The sequence below is a fragment of the Dromaius novaehollandiae genome, chromosome 16, assembly GCF_036370855.1.
Source record: "Dromaius novaehollandiae isolate bDroNov1 chromosome 16, bDroNov1.hap1, whole genome shotgun sequence".
In the NCBI taxonomy this organism is placed as follows: domain Eukaryota; kingdom Metazoa; phylum Chordata; class Aves; order Casuariiformes; family Dromaiidae; genus Dromaius; species Dromaius novaehollandiae.
This window is the reverse complement of record NC_088113.1, coordinates 12,087,403-12,110,112: the sequence shown is the minus strand read 5'-3', so window position 1 is coordinate 12,110,112 and position 22,710 is coordinate 12,087,403. Positions and strand designations below refer to the sequence as shown.

Sequence of the window (22,710 nt, the reverse complement as noted above, 5' to 3'; positions counted from 1 at the left end):
CCCGTTAGGGACTTCTTACTTATTTGTGTGTGATGTGACCAAGATAGATGCAGCAAGGAGACAGTGATTTACACACCCAGCCACCTTAGGCTGGTGTTTCCACAAGGTGCAGTTAGTTCCCCAGACTCATCTTCGTTAAGAGGAGAGAAAGCAATGGGTCAGATCAAACTGTTCTTGGGAAGAGAAGCAGCAGTGTCTGTGCTTGTGGTCAGGGAGCACAGAGAGGCCAGTAAATAGGTGTGATGGAGGAAATGCATATCCTGGGAAAGGTAGAAAGCTGGAGCCAAAGCTCTGAATGTGCTTTGTGGGAACCTGAATCAGAAACTTCTCTGAGAATCAGATCATACTGGAGTGTTTCCTGCCCTGCTCCCATAGGCAGAAAGAGCCCAGCCCTGGTGAAGCACCACCACCAAGGCTTGTCTCAGGCAAGCAAAGACTGTTCTCCTTAAACCACTCTGCAATGGAGCAGGAAACTCTCCAGTCTGATTTGGTTCTCAGGGAAGTTTCTGGAGCAAGTTCCTACAAAGCATATTCAGATCCTTTCTGCAGTCAGAGGAATGTTCAAGGTCACCGCATGGTTCCCCTCTGTCCCAGGCAGGCTTCCCCTGCTCCTGCCAGCCTCCAAGAGGCTGTGAAGGCCAAGCAGACCAGACCTCCCCTCCACAGCTGCTTCTGCAGAAGGGCTGCTCTGCAGCCTCCGAGGCAGCACAGCGCTGCAGCTGCAACCCTCTGACAGGGCCTTTCAGCACAGGTGAATGCAGTGATGGAGGACAGCTGTGCTGATACTGCCATTCAAGCTCTGCTCAGGTTTTCTTGAGGAGGGCCTTGACTCTTCAAGGTTCATTTCTGGCTGTGTTTTGCTGTCTGTCTCCAGCATTTTCTCCTGGTGTTCCAGTATCTTCATGCTCCTGGGCTCTCAGTAGCACCAGACACTCTCTAATGCACAATGTATCTCAGTTCTTGCACTTTTCAACACTTCTTACAGACCTCTGCCTGGAAAGCTTATAATTTATCCCATTTAAGGAAAAGGATTTCAGACTATAAAATAAAATCTTCATTATACCTTGAGTGTTTCTAGGCCTGAAAAAAAATCCTTGGAAACCAAAGGAATCCTTAAAGGGACATAATGGGAAACATACTTCAACTGAGACAGCTTATTGTATGTGACTTTCTTTCCCACTCCCAAGTACATGTACAAAATCCTTAGGCTCCAAGAACAATATGGGTTATTGTTACATCTTACAGTTCATTTTAGAATATGAAAACCAGCATCCGCTCAGCATTAGGAACCAGCTCTGAGGGCCACCAAAGCAGCTCTGCAGTTCCCTGCTGGAAATCCATTGTTCTAAATACCATTGCTGTGACAGAACCAAGAGCATGTTTCTGTGTAAGGATTCTTTCTTTTCTCACAGCCATTTGTTTTGCTGTGTCCAGTAAAATGATGTAAATCAGCCTCCCCTCATACTGCAGAGAATGGACAAGAAGATGCCAGACTGTTGTATAGACGTGGGTGTTTATAAAGACGTGATACTTTTCCTTATGCAGGCAGAGGAGTCACTGCAGATCAGTAGAGTGATTTTTCCACATTTAGGCTCAGCCTGTTTCACTACTATGCTGTAGCCAAATAAATGCCAAAGAGGCTGTTTTACACACCTTTTCTGCCCATCAGGTGAAATCCAGATATGTATATTCCAAAGACTGTGAGCCCAGAAGAACACATTTGTACCCTGCTCCTGTGCATTTCCTCCAAAGTTCTTGAGGTTTATGGTATTTCCTTGTCAATAACTCTTGAAATACATGGAAAGGAACAAGATTTGCCATGGACTGCATTCAAGCATTTGACTTGCTCCTTAGGCTGTGGAAATAAGCTATAAATTAAGTTTGCAGAAGCTCAGGGTACAAAAATATCAAATGAAAGGAATATCCAAAGCAAAAGTGAGTTGGATAACCTTGGAGGAGAGGGAACCGGCTGTACATTTTTGCATCCCCAGGCCTGCGCTGCCCCTTGCTGACAAACTCTCCAGGTATGGAAGAAGTGTTGCAGAGCACTGATGTCCTGGGGGTAGAAACACACTCTCCTCCCAGCCAGCAGATTCCTTGGCCTCCACAGGCACAGCCCTCAGCAGGGCTCCCTCCTTCAGCTTCTACTCAGACATGACTTTTAAACAGTGGCAAGAAGGTGTGCGTAGAAGGGTGAAGACAGAGCAATGGAGCGGTCCATATGTACAACCTGGCCTTTCATGTCCCCCTCTGTGGTTAGTTTCCCAGCCTCTTGGTGGGACATGTGAATGACATTGGCAGGGCAGCAGACGTTTAAAAAGATACAAACATCCTGCTAATAAAACTGAGTTGCTTCTCTTCCAGTGATTTCACTGTATTGAATTTGATGCATTTCCCTGTATTAAGTTACTAGTCATTTTCCTTTGCACCTTTATCCCCCCACAGAAGAAGAGTGGCCTGCATTTGTCACAACAGGAGGTAATATGGCCTGGACACCAGTGCTAAGAAACAAATAACTTGTGCTCATACAACACCTGCCAGCTGAAAGTTTCAAAACACTTTATAATCATTAACAGATTTAGCTTTGCAGTCCTGGTCAGTAGGTCTGGAGGTGAAATGACAGGAAAGCAGGACAAGAACTGAAGTTCTCTGGATACTGTTTTTACATTTGCATGGCATGGGGGGAGCTACTTCAGTACAGGTACCTTGGGGTGAGATTAAGCTGGTCAATGGGTTTTATTCCAGATTCTTCCTTCCACCTTCCTGCTGGGTGGTCTTGAGCAAGCACCTTGCCTTTCTACACCTTAGTTTTTCCACCTGCTCCTTTGTAAGAATTTCTGAAAGATACAGATAAAATGTACTGTTGTGGGAGGTCTAAGAGAAAAAGGCCTGGTCACACACGTTGTCTGGGATTTCAAAGGGTCATCTCTGAAGAAGACATGCACATTCAAATGCTGAAGACAGTAGCATTGCATCAGCATTGTGTACACTGGGCAATGGGAGCCAGGTGGGAGTTTGGGAAAGAAGTGTGGAAAGTGGGAAAAATACCTCTGAGAGTCCTTCTTTCTAGTTCATCACTCAAAATCAAACACAGGGCTCCTACTTTAGAAACCTTGCAGTGTGGATTGTCACTGCAGAGTCCAGGAGCCAAAGCCAACAAATGCAAAAAGGAGAAAGGGTTAACGAGCTTTGCTGTGTACTGCTGGTACACCGGCCTAAGCAGGTGAGCTGCATTAAGTGGTGCTAATGGCTCTACAGCCTCCTGGTGAGGTCCATTTTCCCCTGTCAGGAGTGAAGGAGGAAGTGAAAGGTAGGCAAGGCAGACAGAGTGATGGAAGGATACTTCGAGTACTGCAAAGTTGCCTGGAAAGTTACCATTTTCTCTGTTTCTGGTTAGTAAATGCTCCTTATTCTGTTACATTTGTATCCTTAATCAGCACCAGAGATCCACTATTATTCTTCCCATCTGTGAGTAAAGGCTAATATGTGCAACAATTCTGAGAACAGGCTCTTGCCTTTGACAAGAGGCTCCGGGTGAGGGGGGGAGCCCCGTTTGCTCCTGTCTCACACGCAGTGTGATTCACGGCCTCACTGAGCTCAGCTGCTCTTAGCTCAGCAAGCAGGGCCTGGAAAGCAGTAGGGGCCCTGCTAGCTTTATCAGCACTCTCTGCTCATCGTTTTTCTCCTGGCACCAATCCCTGCTCCTATTTTCATGGGTGATACCACCGGGAGCTGAAGGATGGTGGGAATAACCCCGTCTTCCCAAGGAGGGGTGCTGCGACTCTCCCCCTCGCTGCTAGGTCTCTTCCAGGCACCCCCCTCTGTAAATCAGCCCCGCGGCGGTGCGGCCAGGCCAGGAAAGCGTTAACCTTCCCTGCAATGCTGCATCCCAGCTCACGGTGGAGCTGCCTTCCTCTCTTCCACCCCCAACTTCCAATTCACTCCAAACAACTCCGGGACAGAATTGCAGCGAAAAGCTGGAGGTTCAGACTAGACTTGTTGATCTCCGTTACAAGGCAGCAGAAGGAAGTACCGGAGCTTTCCTTTGTGTCTTCAAAAAAAAAAAAAGAAAAGGAAAAAAAAAAGAAAAGGAAAGGAAAGCGGGGGGATGGGGCAGATGCGGCTTCAGCATTGACTGTAGGCAGAAGTGAGGAGCTGCAGCCAAGGGAAGGCCTTAGAAAGCTTCCTGCCGAGGGATCCGATTTACCTCGTCTCGCTTCCCCTCCCCCCGGGCTCCGTGGACAGACGGGAGCGCGGCCGCCATCCCTCCGCCTCGGGGCTGCCGCGGGGGATGCGAGCGGGGCCGCCCCTGCTGACCGCTCCGCCGCCCGCCGCAGGATGTAGCCGCCCTCGGCCCCGCACAGCCCCGCGCCGCCGCGCTCGGAGCCCGCAGCAGGAGGTAGGTGCGGGCCGGGCTCGGGCCGAGGGAGGGAGCCTTCCCCGGTGTGCGGCCGCGGTCGAGGAGCAGCCCCGGCCGCGGTCTAAAGGCAGCGCCGGTGTTTCCCTTTCGGAACAGGGGAGTGGAGGGGGGCAGATCGGCGGTGAGGGGCAGAGCCGGACCCCCGGCAGCTGTGCTGGCTGGGCATGGAGGAGCCGTTCCCGTCTGCGCCGGGGTTTCTCTTCGTGCCATCTTGTGTAAGCAACAGTGCTCGGGGCTGTCACAAGCCGCCTGGCTTTGTCAGGAAGGCTCAGGGGCTTTTGTTATTCTGATTTTCGCTGATTTCCCAGTTATGCAAAGGGCGCTGTGGGAGGGGGGAGGAACCGTCCCTAGGCAGCCCAGCGAGGTGGAGTGCGTCGTTAGAGTGGCTGGAAATAACCGCCTTTTCCCTTTCCCAGCCCTTTCCTCGGGGAAATTTGCTAGGCTGGACTTCTAAAAAGCATCCGCATTTCCCTACTGCCAGCACGGCCGGGCAGGGCGGGGGGCACCGCCGGCTCCGAGGAGGGGGGTGCACCGAGTGGGTCGTAGCGGCACCCGGGGTCCGGCGCCCGCGGTCCGGCAGGGCCGGGCGCTCCTCGGGGCGGTGGGGCTGGGGGGCGGCGATGGCGGGGCCGGGTCGCGCGCTCCGGAGAGCGGCTGTGGCGGGGCCGGGCGCTCCGAGAGGTGAAGGGAACGGGGGTGGCGGCGGCAGGGCTAGCCTGCTCCCGGCCAGCCCGTGCGGGAGACTGGACAACGTGTCAGCGCGCTCGTGGCTAGCGCCCCGGCGCCTTTTGGGGTGCACTTCCGAGCGGTGCTCAGGGCAGCTCTGCCCCCCCGCCCCGGCCCTTTCCCTCAAGTCATAATTTCCCATCCCTTTGTTGAAAGAGGCTCCAAGACCCCCCTCCCAGCCTCCGTAGCCCCCCGGCGGGGTGCTCAGGGCACCCTCCCGCGGAGGCCCCCCCGCTCCGCTGCCGCCACCCGGGGGAGCTCGGAGGCAGCGCCGGGCCGACATGTGGGAACGGGCGGCCGTCAGCACCGCGGACAGCGCCTGCCCGCGGCCGCGCCGCCCGGGCGCCGCGCGCCGTTCAGCACCGGGAGGGCGGACAGCGCCGCCGCCCCCTGAGCAGATTAGCGGGCCGGGCGCTCCCCCGCCGCGTGGATAGGGCAGGCGCGAAGGCGGCCGCGCTTCCCCGGGCGCTCAGCGGGCGGACACCCATGGTTGGCTTCTCTCTTGCAGCTCTGGGGCATGGAGGGGAAGGAAAGGTGAGGAGAGCCGGCCCCCGTGCGCCCTGCCTCACGCCGCACCTTGGAGCGTCCAGCCTGAGGGGGACCCGCGATGCCTCTGGGGATGAATAAGCATGGATCTCGCTCTACTACCTCTTTGCCTCCGGACCCCACGGAGATCGTCAGGAGCAAGGCCTGCTCCCGCAGGGTCAAGCTCAACGTGGGGGGGCTGGCCCACGAGGTACTCTGGAGGACCTTGGACAGATTGCCACGGACCAGGCTGGGTAAGCTCAGAGACTGCAACACACATGACTCCCTCATGGAGATCTGTGATGACTACAACCTGGAGGAGAATGAGTACTTCTTTGACAGGCACCCCGGGGCATTCACCTCAATTTTGAACTTCTATCGTACTGGCAAGCTGCACATGATGGAGGAGATGTGCGCCTTGTCCTTCAGCCAGGAGCTGGACTACTGGGGGGTGGATGAGATCTACCTGGAGTCCTGCTGCCAGGCCCGTTACCATCAGAAGAAGGAGCAGATGAATGAGGAGCTGAAGAGAGAAGCTGAGACACTGAGGGAAAGGGAAGGGGAGGAATTTGATAACACTTGCTGTGCTGACAAAAGGAAAAAGCTCTGGGACCTCCTGGAGAAGCCCAACTCCTCCGTAGCGGCCAAGGTAAGGTGTCTGTGTGTCCGCTCGGGCTTGTCTGTATTGGCTCCAAGGAGGCTTCTGTGATGATGCTTACGTGATGTGGTACTCTGGTACCCATGCTTGTGTCGGGGCACTTGTCGCTGAATGGATGCTATGAGCAAAGCGGAGAAGGACTTCTTAGATGCAAACAAGGTTTAGTTTATCTTTTTAGGGTAGACTGAAAGGGACTAGTTTTGAGCATCCTTGGGACCAGTGTAGGCTGCTCAGTATGGGAGCAGTGCTACTGACCCCTGGGTCAGCATATGCTGTTCCCTGTACGTCTAGTGGTTGAAGGTTAGTAGATTTTTTATCCAGTGGTCTGTCTTGATGCGTTGTGTAGCAGATTCCTTAGGGTCCCAAACATGAGTGTTTCCTATTGCTTAGCCAAGATTGTGTTTAAAAAGAGGAAATCTACTGGAACTTAGATGTGTTAGACTTGGTTCCAGTCAGGCAGTAGTGTGTTCCCTTCTAGCACTTACTTTAAAATTTTCTGGTGCAATACAACTCCTAGGTGTTTGTATCACACATTCCTAGGCTACCTGTCTGCTAAAGTTAGCATTTGAATATCATCCTTTGCATGATTCCAGCCTATTCTAAGTCTTCCTGCTTACTCTGAAGTGGGTGCCAGTGCAGCAGATCTACTTGAACACCTTTGAAAGACAAGATCCTTGGTAGGAGAAACCAATGTCAGAGCTGGCTGATAATTTAGCTGTCTCATGTTAGTCGCATATTCTTTAGTGAGGAAAATCTCTGCAAACATAGTGATTCAGTAACCATGGGGACAAAAATAAAAGGGGAAGAGGTTGAAAACTGTAGGATGAAGAACTGGAGAGCATGAGAGACTGAGCATTAGGGACTGAGAACTTGAATTTTCTATGTACTGGCATTTTCACAATATGGCAAAGAAGGAGAAAGAGGCCCCAGCTACTTCTGTAGTGTCACCCCCCTGTTGTATATACATTTGCAAATGTAAACCGTAGCTTCCTACCTCAGAAAGTCTGGTTTTGGAGGGATACTTATGTGAATGGACTTTTTAATGATGAAAAAGACAAGAAAATAAAATGTTGCACTTAATGAATCAAGAGCATGTGGGAAGTTTTGGGAAGGGATTCTAGAAAGTGTGGGGCTAAATGGCTCATTCTGGCAGGGGAAAAGAGGAGGCATGATCTGCTGCTGAACTGATAATCACTTTTTTAATGACAAATGGAGCCCCAAAATGTCTTTTTCTCTCCAATGGCACAGATGACACTGTGCTGAATGCATTAATTATTTATAAGTCTCCTTTGGCACAGTCCTGGAATCCTGAAACACAGGCCCCAGGCTTAGCTGTCTGTGGCACTGACTCAAAATCCATTAGAGACTGTTGATGTTCATGATTTATGGTATATGAGCAGGGGTCATTCTTGCCAAATAAGTGTCTTCTGTGATTTATAAACGAAATACACTCTAGCTTCATTTTCTGAGAAAATTCTCGGAGTAAGTGCATTCGGCATTGCAGGCTCTGGATTAATTGAGAGTGAATTGTAATGCATTATCTTTCCCATTTAAAGCTTCCACTCTGGGGCTTCGTTACTGTAATGAAAATGGTGCTGTATGTTCTCAGACCTCAAATATTTTAGCAGTTCCCAAGCACAGATTTCTAGTCACTGTAAGAGTAGCAAGGAAAATGGGTATGATGAACAATTAGTTTACCTAGGAGAGAAAGCAAAGCTGGTAAGTCTATTCGTTATTTGTTTTTCTCCTTGCTGGTGGACAGCTTTCCTCTCATGCCAGAAAATACACTTTGCTTTGATCACTTTCATGATACTTTGCTCCACATATTGAATACGTTGGACTCAGTCCTGAACTCCTGAAGGAAGGATGCTGGGAGGTGGACTTGGCAGCCTGACCCTTCATCTGACCTGGCCAGCTGTGCTCAGGCTCAATTTCAGACTGAATTTTCTAAATCTAAAAAAATGCGTGGTAGCTGCTGGACAGCTTTCCTCAGGCACTCTGTTCACCAGAGCACTTTTGCTGAGGCTACTGCCCTCCGGAAACTTCTGTCACCAGAAAGCAGGCTCAGTCATCTTTGCCAGGTCTGGAGAGCTCAAACTGCTCCTATAGAAAGGGAATAAAGTAAACTATATTGAGGTTTAATGACCATCACTGAAGGATCTAAGATCTGTGTCGGGAAAATGCTCAGTGGTTTCACTTATTCTCTGTCTTCAGACTTTTGCTGCTGTATGAAAATGTCTTTCCATTTAAATGGCACAAAAAAGAGGACCCTTCATGTTGTGTTTAAGCAGTTTAGAAAGTAGCTACAAATGCATGTTGTCCCCTAAGCCCAACTCAATGCCTTTGTAAGCTATGCCCTATCTTCCAACTCCTGCTCCAGCAAGGTGGGCTCTCTTGCTGGCTCTGTGAGCATTGTTTACATTTTAATAATTTTTTTTTTGCACAACACCTAACCTAACTCCTCCATAACAGCTTACTGCAGAACATCTTATGGCCATACTGGGACCAGTTAAACCCTGACAGAATGAGTTGGTTTTTGTTCCTTTGTTTTTTAAAAAAGGAATTATATGTGATGTATGTCAAGGTGGAAAAAGGCATGAAAATAAAGAAAAAGAATACTGCAGACCTTAACTTTTTTTCACTCCTTTACCCACTGGGGCTTTACCCTTATCTTTTGACTAATCTGTCTGGCTTCTAAACTAACCACTTCATGGCAAGAAACATCTCATTTTTGTCTGATGCTAGACATGTACAACACTTGTGGTTAAAGAAAGAAATTAAAAAAAGAAAAGAAATAACACTTAGATTTTTGTAGTATCCCCCCTCTGAGAGCCTCCAGACTACTAGGGTGAGGAATCAGGTGGCTTTTGAAGACCCAAGCTTACCACGTTGTTACCTATCTAGGGATAGTACACAGAAATGTTTGCTTCTTTTCTCTGATGCTCCAGTCCCTCACAGTTGTAACCAAAGCCATCCCGTCCCTGTGAGAAGCGCTACAGAGCTGCATGGCAATACGTCTGCCACTCGTCCCTGCGTGCAGAGCACCCTTCCCCACCAGTGTCAGCCAGTGCAGCAGACACATGAGCTATGTGTCCAATTAGCTCTGAGGCACTCGCTGTACTGTACTCTACTGTGCTCACTTTATACGGTGGGAAAACTCATATGCACAATGCTGCGCACTCCAAGGGACTCACTGTCTGAGTATCTAATGAAAAAAAATATGTAACAGACAGTTATTTAATAAAACTTTTCATTTCTTTCCTTATGACTTACAAGATAATTTAAAGGATCAGTTTCTCCTGTCTCCTCTGAATTTATTTGCCTTTATATCCCTGTGAAACACTTGCTGAAATTTTTGTGTCTGCTTCTTTTTCTTCCTGTGATCAGTGTTTGCTTGTTCCTGCTTATTTTTATCATTCCCCCAGCCTCCTTTAATAGGTTGCTGTTTTTTAAAATAGCATTCTTCCTGTGCTTTGGTGTGCTCACAACATCCATATTTAACCTTTGAGGACTCTCTGGGGTTCAAGTCTGTCTGGTTTACCCAGGATGCTGATAAGGTGCAGATATTTTCTGAAATAGATTTCACATTTTGCTGTATGATAGTTTTCCTTTGTAGTTTCCCCAGGAAAGAAAAACAGCTTTCCAGAAGCCAAACAGAACTGCTGGGGTATTAATCTTAGTTGCTCCTTTTCCTCTCTAAAACTATGCCTGGACAGCTGGTTTCTGTCACACACAACCTAGTTAGCTTAGGTTTCCATAGCAGAAGTCCCTCCTGGAGATGATGTTTTTAATAACCAAGCTAGCTAGTACTTGTGGGTCTACTTGTAACACAAGGGTATTTCTAGGGAGGCCACAGTCAGCCTTGGTGTAAATCCATCTAGACATCAGGGCATCCTGCAAACCAGACTGCCATTGTTCCATGCTTTCCAGTATAAACAAATAACAAATCAGACCACCTCAGCACCTTAATTGGCATACTAGGTCTTGAAAATCCTCTGATTACCTGACCTCTCCTGTGACTCTGCAAGAACATTGTCCTTTTTGCCTCTTAGGAGGAAAAGAAATCTTTTTTTTTCATTTAGTCTTTACAAATTATTTCCATGATCAATATTTGAGCAATTAAAGTGTTGCACAGAGGAAAAAACACCCTACTCATCTTACAAACTCCTCTGCAGGTGCTGGCTTCATCTATTTTTCTTTTTCTGTCCTGAAGGCTGAGAAATACACAATGACATCACCGACTTTGCAAAAAGCTTCTCTGCATATCTGCGTGTCAAGTATGATATTCACTTTCTCCCTGCTTGTAGAGGGCTACTCCTCTTCGATCTCTCCACTTCCCACTGTCCTGTTGGGAGCTCAGCTGCAGCAGTGCCTCGGTTCTGGCAGGCTATTTCTCATTCTTTCCCCTGTTCCTACTGTGTCTTTGCCAGTGCAATAATATCACATTTATCCTTGAAAACATGCAACTCCAATTCAGTAATCTTATTATGCATGCCTCTACATTTGTTGAACAGCTTTTCTCGAGCTGCCCACTGCTCTCTGTTGCTAATCTCTGGATGCATTGCTTAGGGATTGGAGAGGTTGCTCTGTAAGCTCTTTCCTTATTATTGTTGATAGTAGTGACAAAAAAAGAATGATAAAACCTCCTGGAGATGCATTTGCTACATCTAGAGTGTTCTTCCCCCACATGGGTTTTCTATTCCTGGCCCTTCCTTATGGCATGCAGTTTTCATTCATCTCCAAGAACTCGTCTGAATTTAGCATTCAGCAGAGGAAAGCCCTCTCCCTAGTTGTAGGGGTCAGTCTGAGCTGTGACCTCTGTCTCTGAGACTCCCACTGCAGGGCAGGTGCTGGCTTGTCTGTTAAAGCAAGATTGCCCATATTTTGTTTGCAGCTTGTGTTGCAGCTTCCATTTTTCTGATGTAGCTTCTGCCTCGGCTTCTCTGCTATATATAGGAGAGTTTTTCCCTTCAGCCAACCAAACTAAACTCCTGCCTCTGGAGGTCCTCGAAAGCAGTGCCTCATTCCAAATCCTTTCCCTTGGGTTCAGGAATTTATCACTTTGGTCTATAGTTTGTCACTGGGTTTCTAGCACAGCACTTTCCTTTGGGGACAGAAAAACAATTGCAGCTCCGTATCAGTCTCTTGTCATCCTGCTCCACACCTCCTTGCTGGTTTTCCCTGCCAGGTCTCAAATCCTTTCCTGGGTGCTTCTCCTTCCAAAGAACTTCTTAAATCTTTTGCCCAGGGAGCCCTAATTTCATATGTTCAATTCCTTGTAATGGTCCCTCTGCTTCTGTCTAGCCAGCGACCTTCTGAGTGTATTGCTGTGCTGCTGGTTCCTGAACTCCTCTGGATTACAGCCTCCCTAAACCCCCAGTTTGAGGCAAACCCCAGTAATAGAAATATACTGATCCAGGCCGGTCCTCAGAGGACCAGCACATCCAGTTACATACAGTTTATCTACGCCGCAGGCACATCATCCCTGCCACGCTCCAGCCTGTGATGCAGAGCTAGCCTGGCAATTGTGTCCGGCGATTCTTTGTCAGCTCTGCAGAGGCTTGCCAAGAGTCTCTGTAGCTTCTGAGATATCCTGGCCATCACGTTGGCTTGGCATTAGGGATGTCTCCCACATCCCTATAACAACATATCATATTATTTCCTGGCAAGCATCTGCCAACAACAAGCTTATACTAAGCTCTCCAGGTAGGATACTCACCTTTCAGAGAGGATCCTTTCTCCAGACCTATTAGCACAATATTTAGCACCTCTTGGATCCAGGCAGACAGTTGCCTGGCATTTCTTAGTTAAAAATGTTTGGGGTTCAGCAGTTCATTATACAAGCCTGTAGGCTTGCAGTCTCTAAAGAACTTTCATATGGGAAAGTTAAAATTGTTATGCCTAGCAGTCCTCCTGATGTATGTATCCTGCACTCTGTGAAGTATGGGGGGTATGTGTGTGCGTGTTTGTAAACACAGATATGTAAGCATACCCCTTGATTTTTAACTTGGCAGCGCTAGAAGTATCTGTAGGTTTCTGCTAGGAGAGCCTGGAGCAAGTCTGTTGCCCTCCCTGAGCCGGGGTACCCACATCTCTATGAGCCTGTCTGCCTCAGGAGGGAAGCGAGGAGCTTACGTGCTCAGGCTGAATTCCTCAGAGGACATGTGCTATAGAAGTACAGTCGAGTCTATTTTTAAAGCACCAGCTCTCATTTGTACCTTTGAAAAATCTCTCTGAGAGATTCATTCCCCACGCTGCTCAGTATTCTCCCATCCTCTCATTTGCTCAGCCTGTGAACAGACATGGTTTGAAGTGCCAACATCACCAGTCAAAAATGTAGGAAATCTTGCAAGAATGGAAAATCCCTGTTTTGTTCAGCTGTAACTGCAGAGGCTTAGTAATAATGTGATTCAGGGGAAAAGCTCTGGGCCTGATCCACCTAGGAAATGTCGGCATGGTGTAATGCTCACAAAGTGCATGTGCAGTTTAAGCTGTTACATGTGCAAACAAAACAGCTGCATGCACTACTGAGTCAAGCACGCCGTTTCCTGCCTGGCATGTGCTCACTGCGGCTGCATTAAAAGTTAGCTATGCAGAGACACCCTAGAGCTTTGTGAAAATCAATTCTTTTCACTTTTTAAAATAGTTCCTTTGTTTAACTCTTTATACAGTGATATATATATCCTTGCCATCAGCTTCTGGAAGTGAATGTGATGCCTAGCTCTTAGTTCCACCTTTTGTCTGTTCCTTTTGATCCTGAAGCTCACAATTCCCATCTGATTTCTCTCAAACTGAATAGCCCCCATGTAGAGCAATAATCCAATGCTACTTTTGCAATACGAGTGTTGCTGTTTGTCATTACTAATGGCAAAATATTTATGTCAAAGAAAGTTCATAGCTGATCACTTAGTTCTTGTAATAAACACAGTCAATATGATTTACTCTATGGAGATATCTGGCAGCAACAGAAGAGGCACAATGTAGTCAGTGAGTGTGGGTAGGCACTGATATTAACTTTCTCTGCAGAAGCTATATGTTGTCACTGCTTTTACTGCATTAAGTGAGGCTAGGGTCAGACCCTTACTGTTATCACTAGTGGCCCGCTTTACACTTCCTCGTTCTAGAGGTACAGCTCCACTGTGGGTCAGGTTGGCTTCTTGCGTGTCGTGCTAGAACTGGAAGCACTGGGAATGCAGTGCGGTGATAGCCAAGCTCAGGCGTGGAAGTTGCTATCCTTTATGGGTCGATGCTGCTTCCAGGGCTGAGCAGGTTAAGTAGCACCACGTTGTTCTGTGCTGTGGACCTATGAGCTGGCAATAGCTCAGGGATCTCTGCCCCACATGCTATTGCTTAGTGCAGTTATACAAGTGTTTCTTTAGTTTTGGCACTTTTTACCCTTAGGGTGACTTTGCCCCAGGCTTAGTCCCTGGTGCAGTATCTGCACTCTCACCTTCTGGCTTTCTCAGCTACTCGGTATGACAAAAGCAAACCTTGTAGTAAGCTTCCCCCATGAGTTCAACTGGTCTCTGGTTTCTCTCCTCCCTTTTCTTGGCCTCCCCTGTCTCCTGTACAGTCTGGCACTAGCTGAGCATATTCACTGATAGAAGTCAGTGAGGTCTCATTCTGATTTTTAATGGAAGAATTTCACTCCTTATGCTAGCATAACTCCATAAGAGTGCCAAGTATTCCTACACAAGCACCGTGTGCCTTTGTGTTGCTATAACCCCTACAAAAGTACTAACTTTAAAATATTCCATGCACATTATTTTTCCAGGTCCCACAATAACAATAGCAGACCCAGTTCTGCATCTGTGGAGAATAAAACTCTCACTGAATGTAACAGGAACAGATGAGTATTATAATGTCTGTACTCATCAAGCAAAGCTCTCAAAGTGCTTTGAAAAGATGGATTACTTAAGGCCAGGACAAACCTGTGATATATGTATTATCCGCATCTTAAAGCGAAGAGGTGGTATTTGTCCAAGGTCATTGAACAAGGCCAGGGCATAGCTGAGAAGGGAACCCTGGATTCCCAATGTCCCCAGTATGTTTTCATGTTAAAGGTGAGCTCCCCAGGCAGTGGATCTTGCCTGCTGTTCACAGCGGGATATTACAGAGCTAAAGGTGCTGGCAGCTCTCTCAGTGTCAAAGGAGATGGAGTGAGAATGCAAATCTTTCTTTGTTTCAGCACAGGCATTCCTATTTAAATGAGTCTAGCCTGCATGGGAAGGTCCTGGAAAACTTCGTCAGGCTTGAGTGAATGAGTGGTTACAGAAACACAGAAAGGTGTTCTCCAGTAATTATTCTAAAAGCAGGCTTACATACTGGGGTGCTTTTAGCATTGTCTGGTGTAACTCTGACTGTAGGGAGCGGATTTTTTTTTTTTCAATTGTATAGAAAAGTGAGAAAGTGTGTGTGTGTGTATATATATATGTATGTATTGTGAAATGATATAATAAATCATAATATGTATGCCCACATATATATTTAAAACACTTACATAAATTGCCTTTCCATATAGAAATTCCTTCTTACCAAAATTAACCTGTATAAGGAAAGTGTTTATTTTTGGTTAAGAACATATAACCCTAGCAACCAGCTCCTCTTTGACAAGCACCTCTCCAGCCCCTCGATGCTGACTTCGTGTGGGTTTTCAAAGAGGAGCGACCCTGTGGTTCACCTCTCTCCATGAGTACCAGGTCGTGTCATTGCCCCTCTTGGCCATGTAACCTACCATGTGCCGCCTCCAAGAGAGATGATCACAGCTGGTCCTTCCTTTTGCATTTAGGCTCTGCCTGCCCTTGAAGGTGTATTAGAGTTTTTATGAATGTTAGCCCTTTACCCATTCACAAGTCTCTCCCAGACTTGTCAGAGTTTCTGCGAGGGTTTTTGTTATCTGCCAATGTTCAGCAGCTACTCTGGTCCAATGATGTCCCTGCTGTGAATTGTTTCTGAGTCTTCCCCCGAGGTATTGGCACTGCAATGGAGTGAGGAGGAGAAGGCTGCCTTAATAATTCACAGCCCTGCTTCTTAACTAGGTGTCTGATACTTCAGTTGAGACCAGAGAAATCAACAGCAAAGACTAAAAACCGAAGCACTTATTCATGCCTGAATCCCATGTTGACAAATCTCATGTGAAAAACAACATCCACCAAGAATCCATTTAATCTGTTCAGAAATTTGTGTCAATAACAGAAATGGGGTGAACAGTCAAAATAAAATGTGTGCACAATTTATTTTAATTTTTTTTTTCTGTAGTACATAAGCAGTTTCAATTATTATGCGTTGAACTTATTTAAAGCTGTTTGGGCTAGGATCCACACAGAGTCTCTAGCCAAAAGTCCAGATCAGTTTTATTTTATTTAAGGACATTTGCTCTTGCTCATTTTTGAACAAAATGGAGCAGTAAATCTCGTTTGCTTTACAGAAACACCATAAATGCCAGAAATACCCTCTGACTGGTACTGATGAATGAAAATATTTCAAAACATAATTATAGTCACAAAATTCTATTTTAGACTTAAGACTCCTTGTGGTTTCTCTTTAAAAGAATGAGTTGAAGATCTGAAAAGAGATCCATGTCACAGTCTCTCTACAAAAGATTTTAAGTAATGGGCATTAACTATAGTAAGCACACTTTCCATGACACATGAAACCTCCTCCTCATGCCACGTATGCTTTGCTTGGCTGGTTTCCTCAGGATTGGATGTTTTTCTCTTTTGAGCATTTCCTACCCTGGTTGCCCTGACCATGGTGGTATCTAGCAACCTTGATTCTAGCCGTGTTCCCAAGCTTTCTCTGATGGCAGTGTCATATTCCCCAGACATGGCATCATCCAGTCTTTTCTTACCCTTACCTACAGCAGTTCATATACAGTTGGTCTCTAGCTTTCACTACCCTGGCATCTGAGTGTGCTGCAGCGTATTTAATCTCACAGCTCTCCTGTAAAGTAGAGCAGTGTGATTATCCCTGTTCTACACAGTGAGGGTACAGAGGAACAAACTGTCTCGTCAGGGTCTATCATGGAGCAAGGAATGGTGTTGTAATCCAGCCGTAATCCCTGGACTGCTTTTTTTCTCTGGTTCATCCAAATCCCAGCCATAAGCATTCAGGAGGTAGCTATAATACACAAGAGAGTTTAATGTTTCTACTTAACTGCCTAGGAATCCATCTCAGAGTAAGATTTTTCAGGTGTCTGGGAATCTCATTTGTAACTGGCACATTCTCAGCTCTAAAAAAAAGTTGTTCACACAGCTTCTGTTTTTTTCAAAATGTCCATCTATTGTTCTGAACACTTAATTTTTTTTTTGTATCGCATGCCTTTATTAACTGCAGTGATCACACATTGAACAAATTCTCTTTACTTCTCATGATATCTGACAACTTCTACTAACAGAAATTTCTGTACTACCCTTGTACTTCTCCATACCTAGCCATTCTCAAAACTATGGTTTCACCAAGTGTCTGGTTAGAAAAGGAGTGTAAGTTGCAACATTTGCCATCTGCTATCAGAAAATCCCAGTCTCTGTGACAGAATAGGGTGCATTCAGTCTTTATTTACTTAGCTGTGAATTTTTGGCTAAATCTGCCCTTCATAGAATGAAAGGGGTTTTTTTTTCTTTTTTTTTTTTTTTCTTTGCTAAAGAGAAAGTGTTGTCTCCTCTCCCATCAATGTGCCAGAAGTTTATTAATAATACATAATAATTATACTATGTGCTTCTTAGCTCCTTTCATCTGAGGATCTTAAAGTGCTTCACAAACATTAATTAAGTAGTCCTCACGACTGCCTGGTGCAGTAACTATTATTATCAATCTACACTTAAATATGACAATGCAGAGGAAATAGTAAATAAGAAAATCCTCTCCAAGATGCAAGCAAGATCAAACCTGGTCTAAAAAGGTACTGAAAGCCGGAGCAGCTATTACAATATTGTAGTTGTATTTTGTTTAAGTGAATCTACCAGTTTGCCTGTCAATATGTAGATGCCATTACATTTGAAGTTGACTGATGTTGGGCATAGGCTGAAGATGGCAGTTAGGCAAATTTTCTTCTAGACCGACAGAATATTATCTCTGCTGGCAAGTGAAAAATTGCAATTGGCAGCAGAACTCATGTCCCCGGTTGAAAGTAATGGAGCTGGCAGCAGAGGGCTTTCTCTGGAGGAACCTCAGTGATGAAATTTACTGATCCTCGCTCCAAGAGAGCCTGGATTTATTATCCTTTATAGGATGGGTACCCAAGGTGCAGGCAAGGAAGTGTATGTAGTTCATGAAGGGTATTTTTAACCGTGAGTAGGCCTGTCTGCCTGCCAAAGCTGTGCCAGAGATGGGGTCTGTCCTTTCACTGGTGCCTGCACCAGGTGTGTGTAAAGGACCCAAGCTGTCAGGCAAGCACGGCCGGTCCCACCACGATGTCCACCGTTTGGAGTGTGGGGACCTTCACACTTTAACGTTTCAACTCTGTCTGTGCCCTGATCTTTCCTCTTCCACAGGGAGCCACTGCAGAGCCTCCTCCAGGCAGAGTCTCTGCTCCTGTAGAAAGGACTTCTGTGATGTTCCCACCTAGCATCACTCTCGCCCACTAAATGTCCCTCCAGGAGCAAAGCTTTAGAAAGTCCTGGGAAGAGTGGATAGCTAAGCTAACCTCAGTTCTTTTCTCTCAACTTCGGGACTAAGAGTTGCATGCCTATCTGTATGTTATTATCTTGACTGGCATGGCTTAGGAATGGGTTTATTCTTGGAAAGAATAGCTTTTGTTAGGATAAAGAGATTGAAAACAAATAAATACCAATGCTCTGGCAGCAAATGTCCTTCCTCTTTACAGTTATACCTCACACTCATTACCAGTGAGACGGATTAAACTTAGGTTAGTCAACGTATGATTATTCTTAACCTCTAGTTTTCCTCAGGTTAAAGTCTGATTGATCTCAGCAGATTTTGCGGCAATTAACTGAGAAGAGCCACATCTTTTAAAAGTTACCTGAGATTCTGAGAAAGGAAGGCTGACACAGTAGCAGTTTTGTTTCTCAGTGCTAAGTATCTGTCTGTTTTTGCAATGTATTAAGATAGATTATGTCAGTGTTGTAAGAAATGGCAAGAAGCTGGTGTCCAGTTTCCCAGGAATGCTGAAGACCCTCTGGTAGCATGAGGGCTCACTGATACAGACATCAAACCCTAGTTTTGCCTTTTGGAGGAAATGCCAAATGTCGTGGCTGGCAATTGGTTTGTTTTGACAAGCTTGCAGGCTTGGTAGCTGACTCAAGGTATACTGGGTCCTATTCATTGCTTTCTTGATTTTTCAAGTTAAATTTGAAGCAGATGAGTTACAGAGTGTAAAGCATGATTAATTCCCACTTGGGACCTAGCTTTGATTTAGCCCTGCTTTGATTGAAGCGGTTCTTAAAATAGGAGCTTTTCAGGAATGAAACCTTCACACTCCCTTCATACTGTCCAAGGTACCAGCAGATCTAACACTCGCCATACGTATTTTGACCCCTTCATGAATCCAGGTTCCCATGTGTGGTTCAGGATGACTGAACAGAGCACTTTTCTGCTCTCCTGGTGAGATGACATTTCCACCAAATGAAAGCTATGCTGCATTCTCGATCGGTTTAGCTATCAGAGTTGATTTTGCTAATTGACATGTACACATTCTCTTTGTCTATGTTTATACACAATGTTATTTTATAGGAGTAACGTTAGACTTCTAGCAATTGCAGAGAATGACACCTGTAGCACTGGCCAAAGCCAGCCCTAGTATGTGAAATCCATCTACTGAAATATGAGACTTTCATGCTAAGCAAATGCATTGTGTCTTACCAGAGTGATATCTGGCTTCTCCTCGTCTCTTCTGAACACTGGGACAGGTATAATTCCATTATTTCTGCATGTCCATTAAGCTAAGGAACAAATTTACTAAAGTCTCTGGCTGTGAATGAGAGGCCATAAACAAAACCCTTTTGTTTTACTCAGTGGTTCTTTTTAAAGATGCTCTTAAGATCTTCTTGTACAGTGGCTGTGAAATACTTGTTAGTTTGCACTGCCTTCTGGGAAACTTGCTTAATGGTCCAGGGCATGGCAAATGACACTTCCAAGAGTTATCAATGTAGTTTATTTAATTTGTAAACTTCATAGCAAGTTGTGTCTTTTAGTTCTGCGTTTATTAGCACTAAGGGCAATAGTGTCCTGACTCACAGCTCCGATGTGCTACCTCAAAACAAGTCATAAATATGTTTTAAAGAGAAGAAAAAAAAGCTGCTGTGGAAAGAGTTCTCTTAATTTCCATTATTAATATTAATTATGGCATTAATTATTATTAATATTATTATTAATCACATAACCAAGTTGTATTTTGACATACCAATGCAAATTAGTAAGAACAAATGTCCCTCTAAGTCTGGTTTCCTGTATCTGGCAGTAGGCAATGACGGATGACGCTTAGGAAAAGAGTGAGAAACAGGACATGTGTAGCTCTTCTTTCAATGATGTATTTTTATTGGTTTGAGGCAAAAGGATTTGAACTGCGTGAAGATCCGTAAGGCTTGGTGTACAAACAAGTCAGGTTGTGTGGTAAAAAAACAGAGTTGAGCAAGTGCAGCTATCTATGTTGGCACACTGTGCCATGCTGACTTTGCTCTGAGTGCTTGGAGTGCCTCTAGATGAGCTCTCACCACTCAGGCAGATGTGACCTATGAGGTTACCACCTCCAGGTGGGCTGATGGACATCCTCATGCGCGTTGCAGGAGTGGCAGAAGGGTGGCATGTCTGCTCCTCAGCCGCAGTCCTCACCTCGCTACGCTCGTTCACTTAAACTGTGATCCCAGTTTACAGTAGGACCAGACTGTGCAAAGCAGAGAGGGATCGTATGTCCTGTCTGGTTGTCCTCCTCTCTCATGGAGGTGGTGACCTTCAAAAGAGTGAGCAGAGCAAATATGGAAAGAAAGTTACTGCTTTTGTTGTCCATGCTTAGTTTACCAAAACTGGTAGCATCATAGGTTTTACTGTTATAAACTAATCCTAAAGCAATTCAGAAGTATTCACCCAAGAGGTCTGTGCCAATTTTAGTATATAAATTTGTTACTGGTACTTTCTTATTACTGATTCTGATACTACAGACGTAATCTATGGTCTTCATTTGAGCAGACTTAGGCAAACATTTGTGTGCAAAGGAAAAGTGAACACCTAATTTGTACACACAGTTACTATGATTTAGCATACAAATCAGGTAATTGGAATATGCAAATGTATCTTGCCGTTTATATAAGCAATTACCCAATCTGCATGTGGAAAAACAGGATAATCATGTGTGCAAATTAGATGCATCGTTGTGCACGGTGCATTGTGTGTCTAAATGGTCAGCAAATCAGGTCTTTTCTATTAGCAATTAATGGCATTACAACCTAAGAGGAACCAAATAAGTACTGAGTCCCTTTTCTTCCTAATTTTCTTCTACTTTTTTTCCTTTCCCATCATGTCCTTAAACAGCTCTGCACCTGCTTAAATCTCTGCTGTCATTTCATCCCTTTTCCCTATGTTATCGCCTACCTGCTGGAATATTTCTTTGCCTTTACTTTTTTTTTTTTTTTTTTTTTTTTTTTTTTTTTTTGAACTGAGCCCTGACCCTGGTAATGGTCTCCCTCTTCCCTCACACAGAATGATCTCCTTTTGCATCAAAAGACCTTTGCAAGCCCCTCTTTAAAAGCCTGTTTCTTTCAGTAAAAGCCCTTCATCATTGACCACCTTGCTTCAGTCTTTCCCAGTCAAAGTGTTTCTGGTGAGTCTGGCAGGTCAGAATGTCACTGGATGCTCTTGAGTTCAAAGCCCTTGGCATCGCCCTGCTCTGGTGTGTGTCCATGTGTCCTCCCCCCCATGTAGGCAGCATAAGCAGGAAACCCCCAAATGAGAGTAAAGGTGGTCTGTTGGGCAGTGATGCAGCCTGATATTGGCAGAACAGGGTTTGTGGCTTTGCCATGAGTTTTCTGCCCACACTCAAAAAGGTCATTTTCTCTCATAGATGTGCAAAAGATGGAAAATCTTTCTTCATTTTTCCCATATTTATCAAGGCAGTACATAAGCACTTTGGGCACCACTTCTTTGCTCTGTACTTGTACATTGGAGCCCTAATTCAAGGGGCAAAACAAACACAATCTGCCTTTTTACTGCTCTGTTGGTACAGCATCATTTGCACTTGCCTTCATCAGAAGGAATACAGATAAAGCTTAGTTTGGCCAGCTGTCCTCCTTTTGATTTAGTGTTTTAGGTGGTCAACAGCTAGTGATTAATCTTTAATGTCACCTCTTTTCCTTTCAGACTGACTCCTTAAACTGTTGGGTTGTTTCAATACATTTTAGGTAAAATAGTGATGCATTGTGCCAAACAACAGAAAGCAAATGTGGCAAAGCTCCAGCCTTTGCACCTGTTCTGATTTGCTTTTCTTTTTTCTGAAGTGCTGTATAATTGTCATCTTCATTAGCAGCCTGCTGAATTCTGGTATGTGAGGGATTAAAAACTCTAATGAATATGGATTATTTCAAATATTTTCCTTTGGGACCAAGTAGGGAATGGAGAATTTTGGAGATATACATTCATACAATAACAAGGAATGGAGGATGTCTTCCCCTGCCCTTTTTAAGGTTTCCCTCTCTTGAAAGAGTGAATATCAAAGCAGGCAGCTGATCCAGCCTCTCTGCCTAGAGCATACATAATGCTCAGATCCCGTCTGCCCCTCTCCCTGGATCTGGCTAGAGGCAAAATGAACACCTCACCAGTATCTTCATTCAGAAGAGTGGAGAACTTCAGCATGTACATAACTTTCAGCATGTGAGTAGTCTCATCGAAGTCAACAGGTCTTAAGCATCTGCTTAAAATTAAGCATGTACCAAAGAGGGAGGGAGTTTTTATGCAATTAATGAACTCATTTCACCGAGAAGGCCAAGAGAACCTTCTAGCTAAGTTAGTATGAAAATAAGGACATTGTCCTCCTTAAATTAAAATTCTTCAGTTCTTAAAGTTAATGTGTGATCTGCAGCATCCAAAAGGCCTGGAGAGATTGTTGCTACAGAATAGATGTTCAGCAATCTGTTTTTTTGTTTTTGTTTGTTTGTTTTTGTCTTGTCAATTTGGACACTTTCATGCTGAAACTGGAGGTCTGTCAGAACAACATGAAAGTCTGTTCTGCTGCCCTGATCAGTCAGCATCTACCCAGTCCTCCTCCTCCTGAGGTGATCTCAGAGCCCTTTGCAAAAGACGTTGGTATCCCTATGCCACTTTATGGACAAAGAAACTGAGGTACACTGAGATACCAGCAGCCTTCCTGACTCCCACTTCAGTGTTCAAACCACAGGCAACCCTGTTTCTCACACCAAGTTGGCTGTGCAGACAG

At 45.4% G+C, this 22,710-nt stretch overlaps 1 protein-coding gene across 1 annotated transcript in view; it reads left to right on the top strand.

The window, feature by feature from the left end:
• Nucleotides 1–3,946: 3,946 nt before the first annotated feature.
• The window catches only part of KCNB1 (potassium voltage-gated channel subfamily B member 1), a 140,207-nt gene continuing 121,443 nt past the window's right edge, over nt 3,947–22,710 (top strand). Inside the window, exons 1-2 of the mRNA XM_026106549.2 lie at nt 3,947–4,399; nt 5,655–6,320. Of these exons, the coding sequence (XP_025962334.1) occupies nt 5,754–6,320 (567 nt within the window). The 5' untranslated portion in view covers nt 3,947–4,399; nt 5,655–5,753. The remainder of the gene's footprint in view (nt 4,400–5,654; nt 6,321–22,710) is intronic.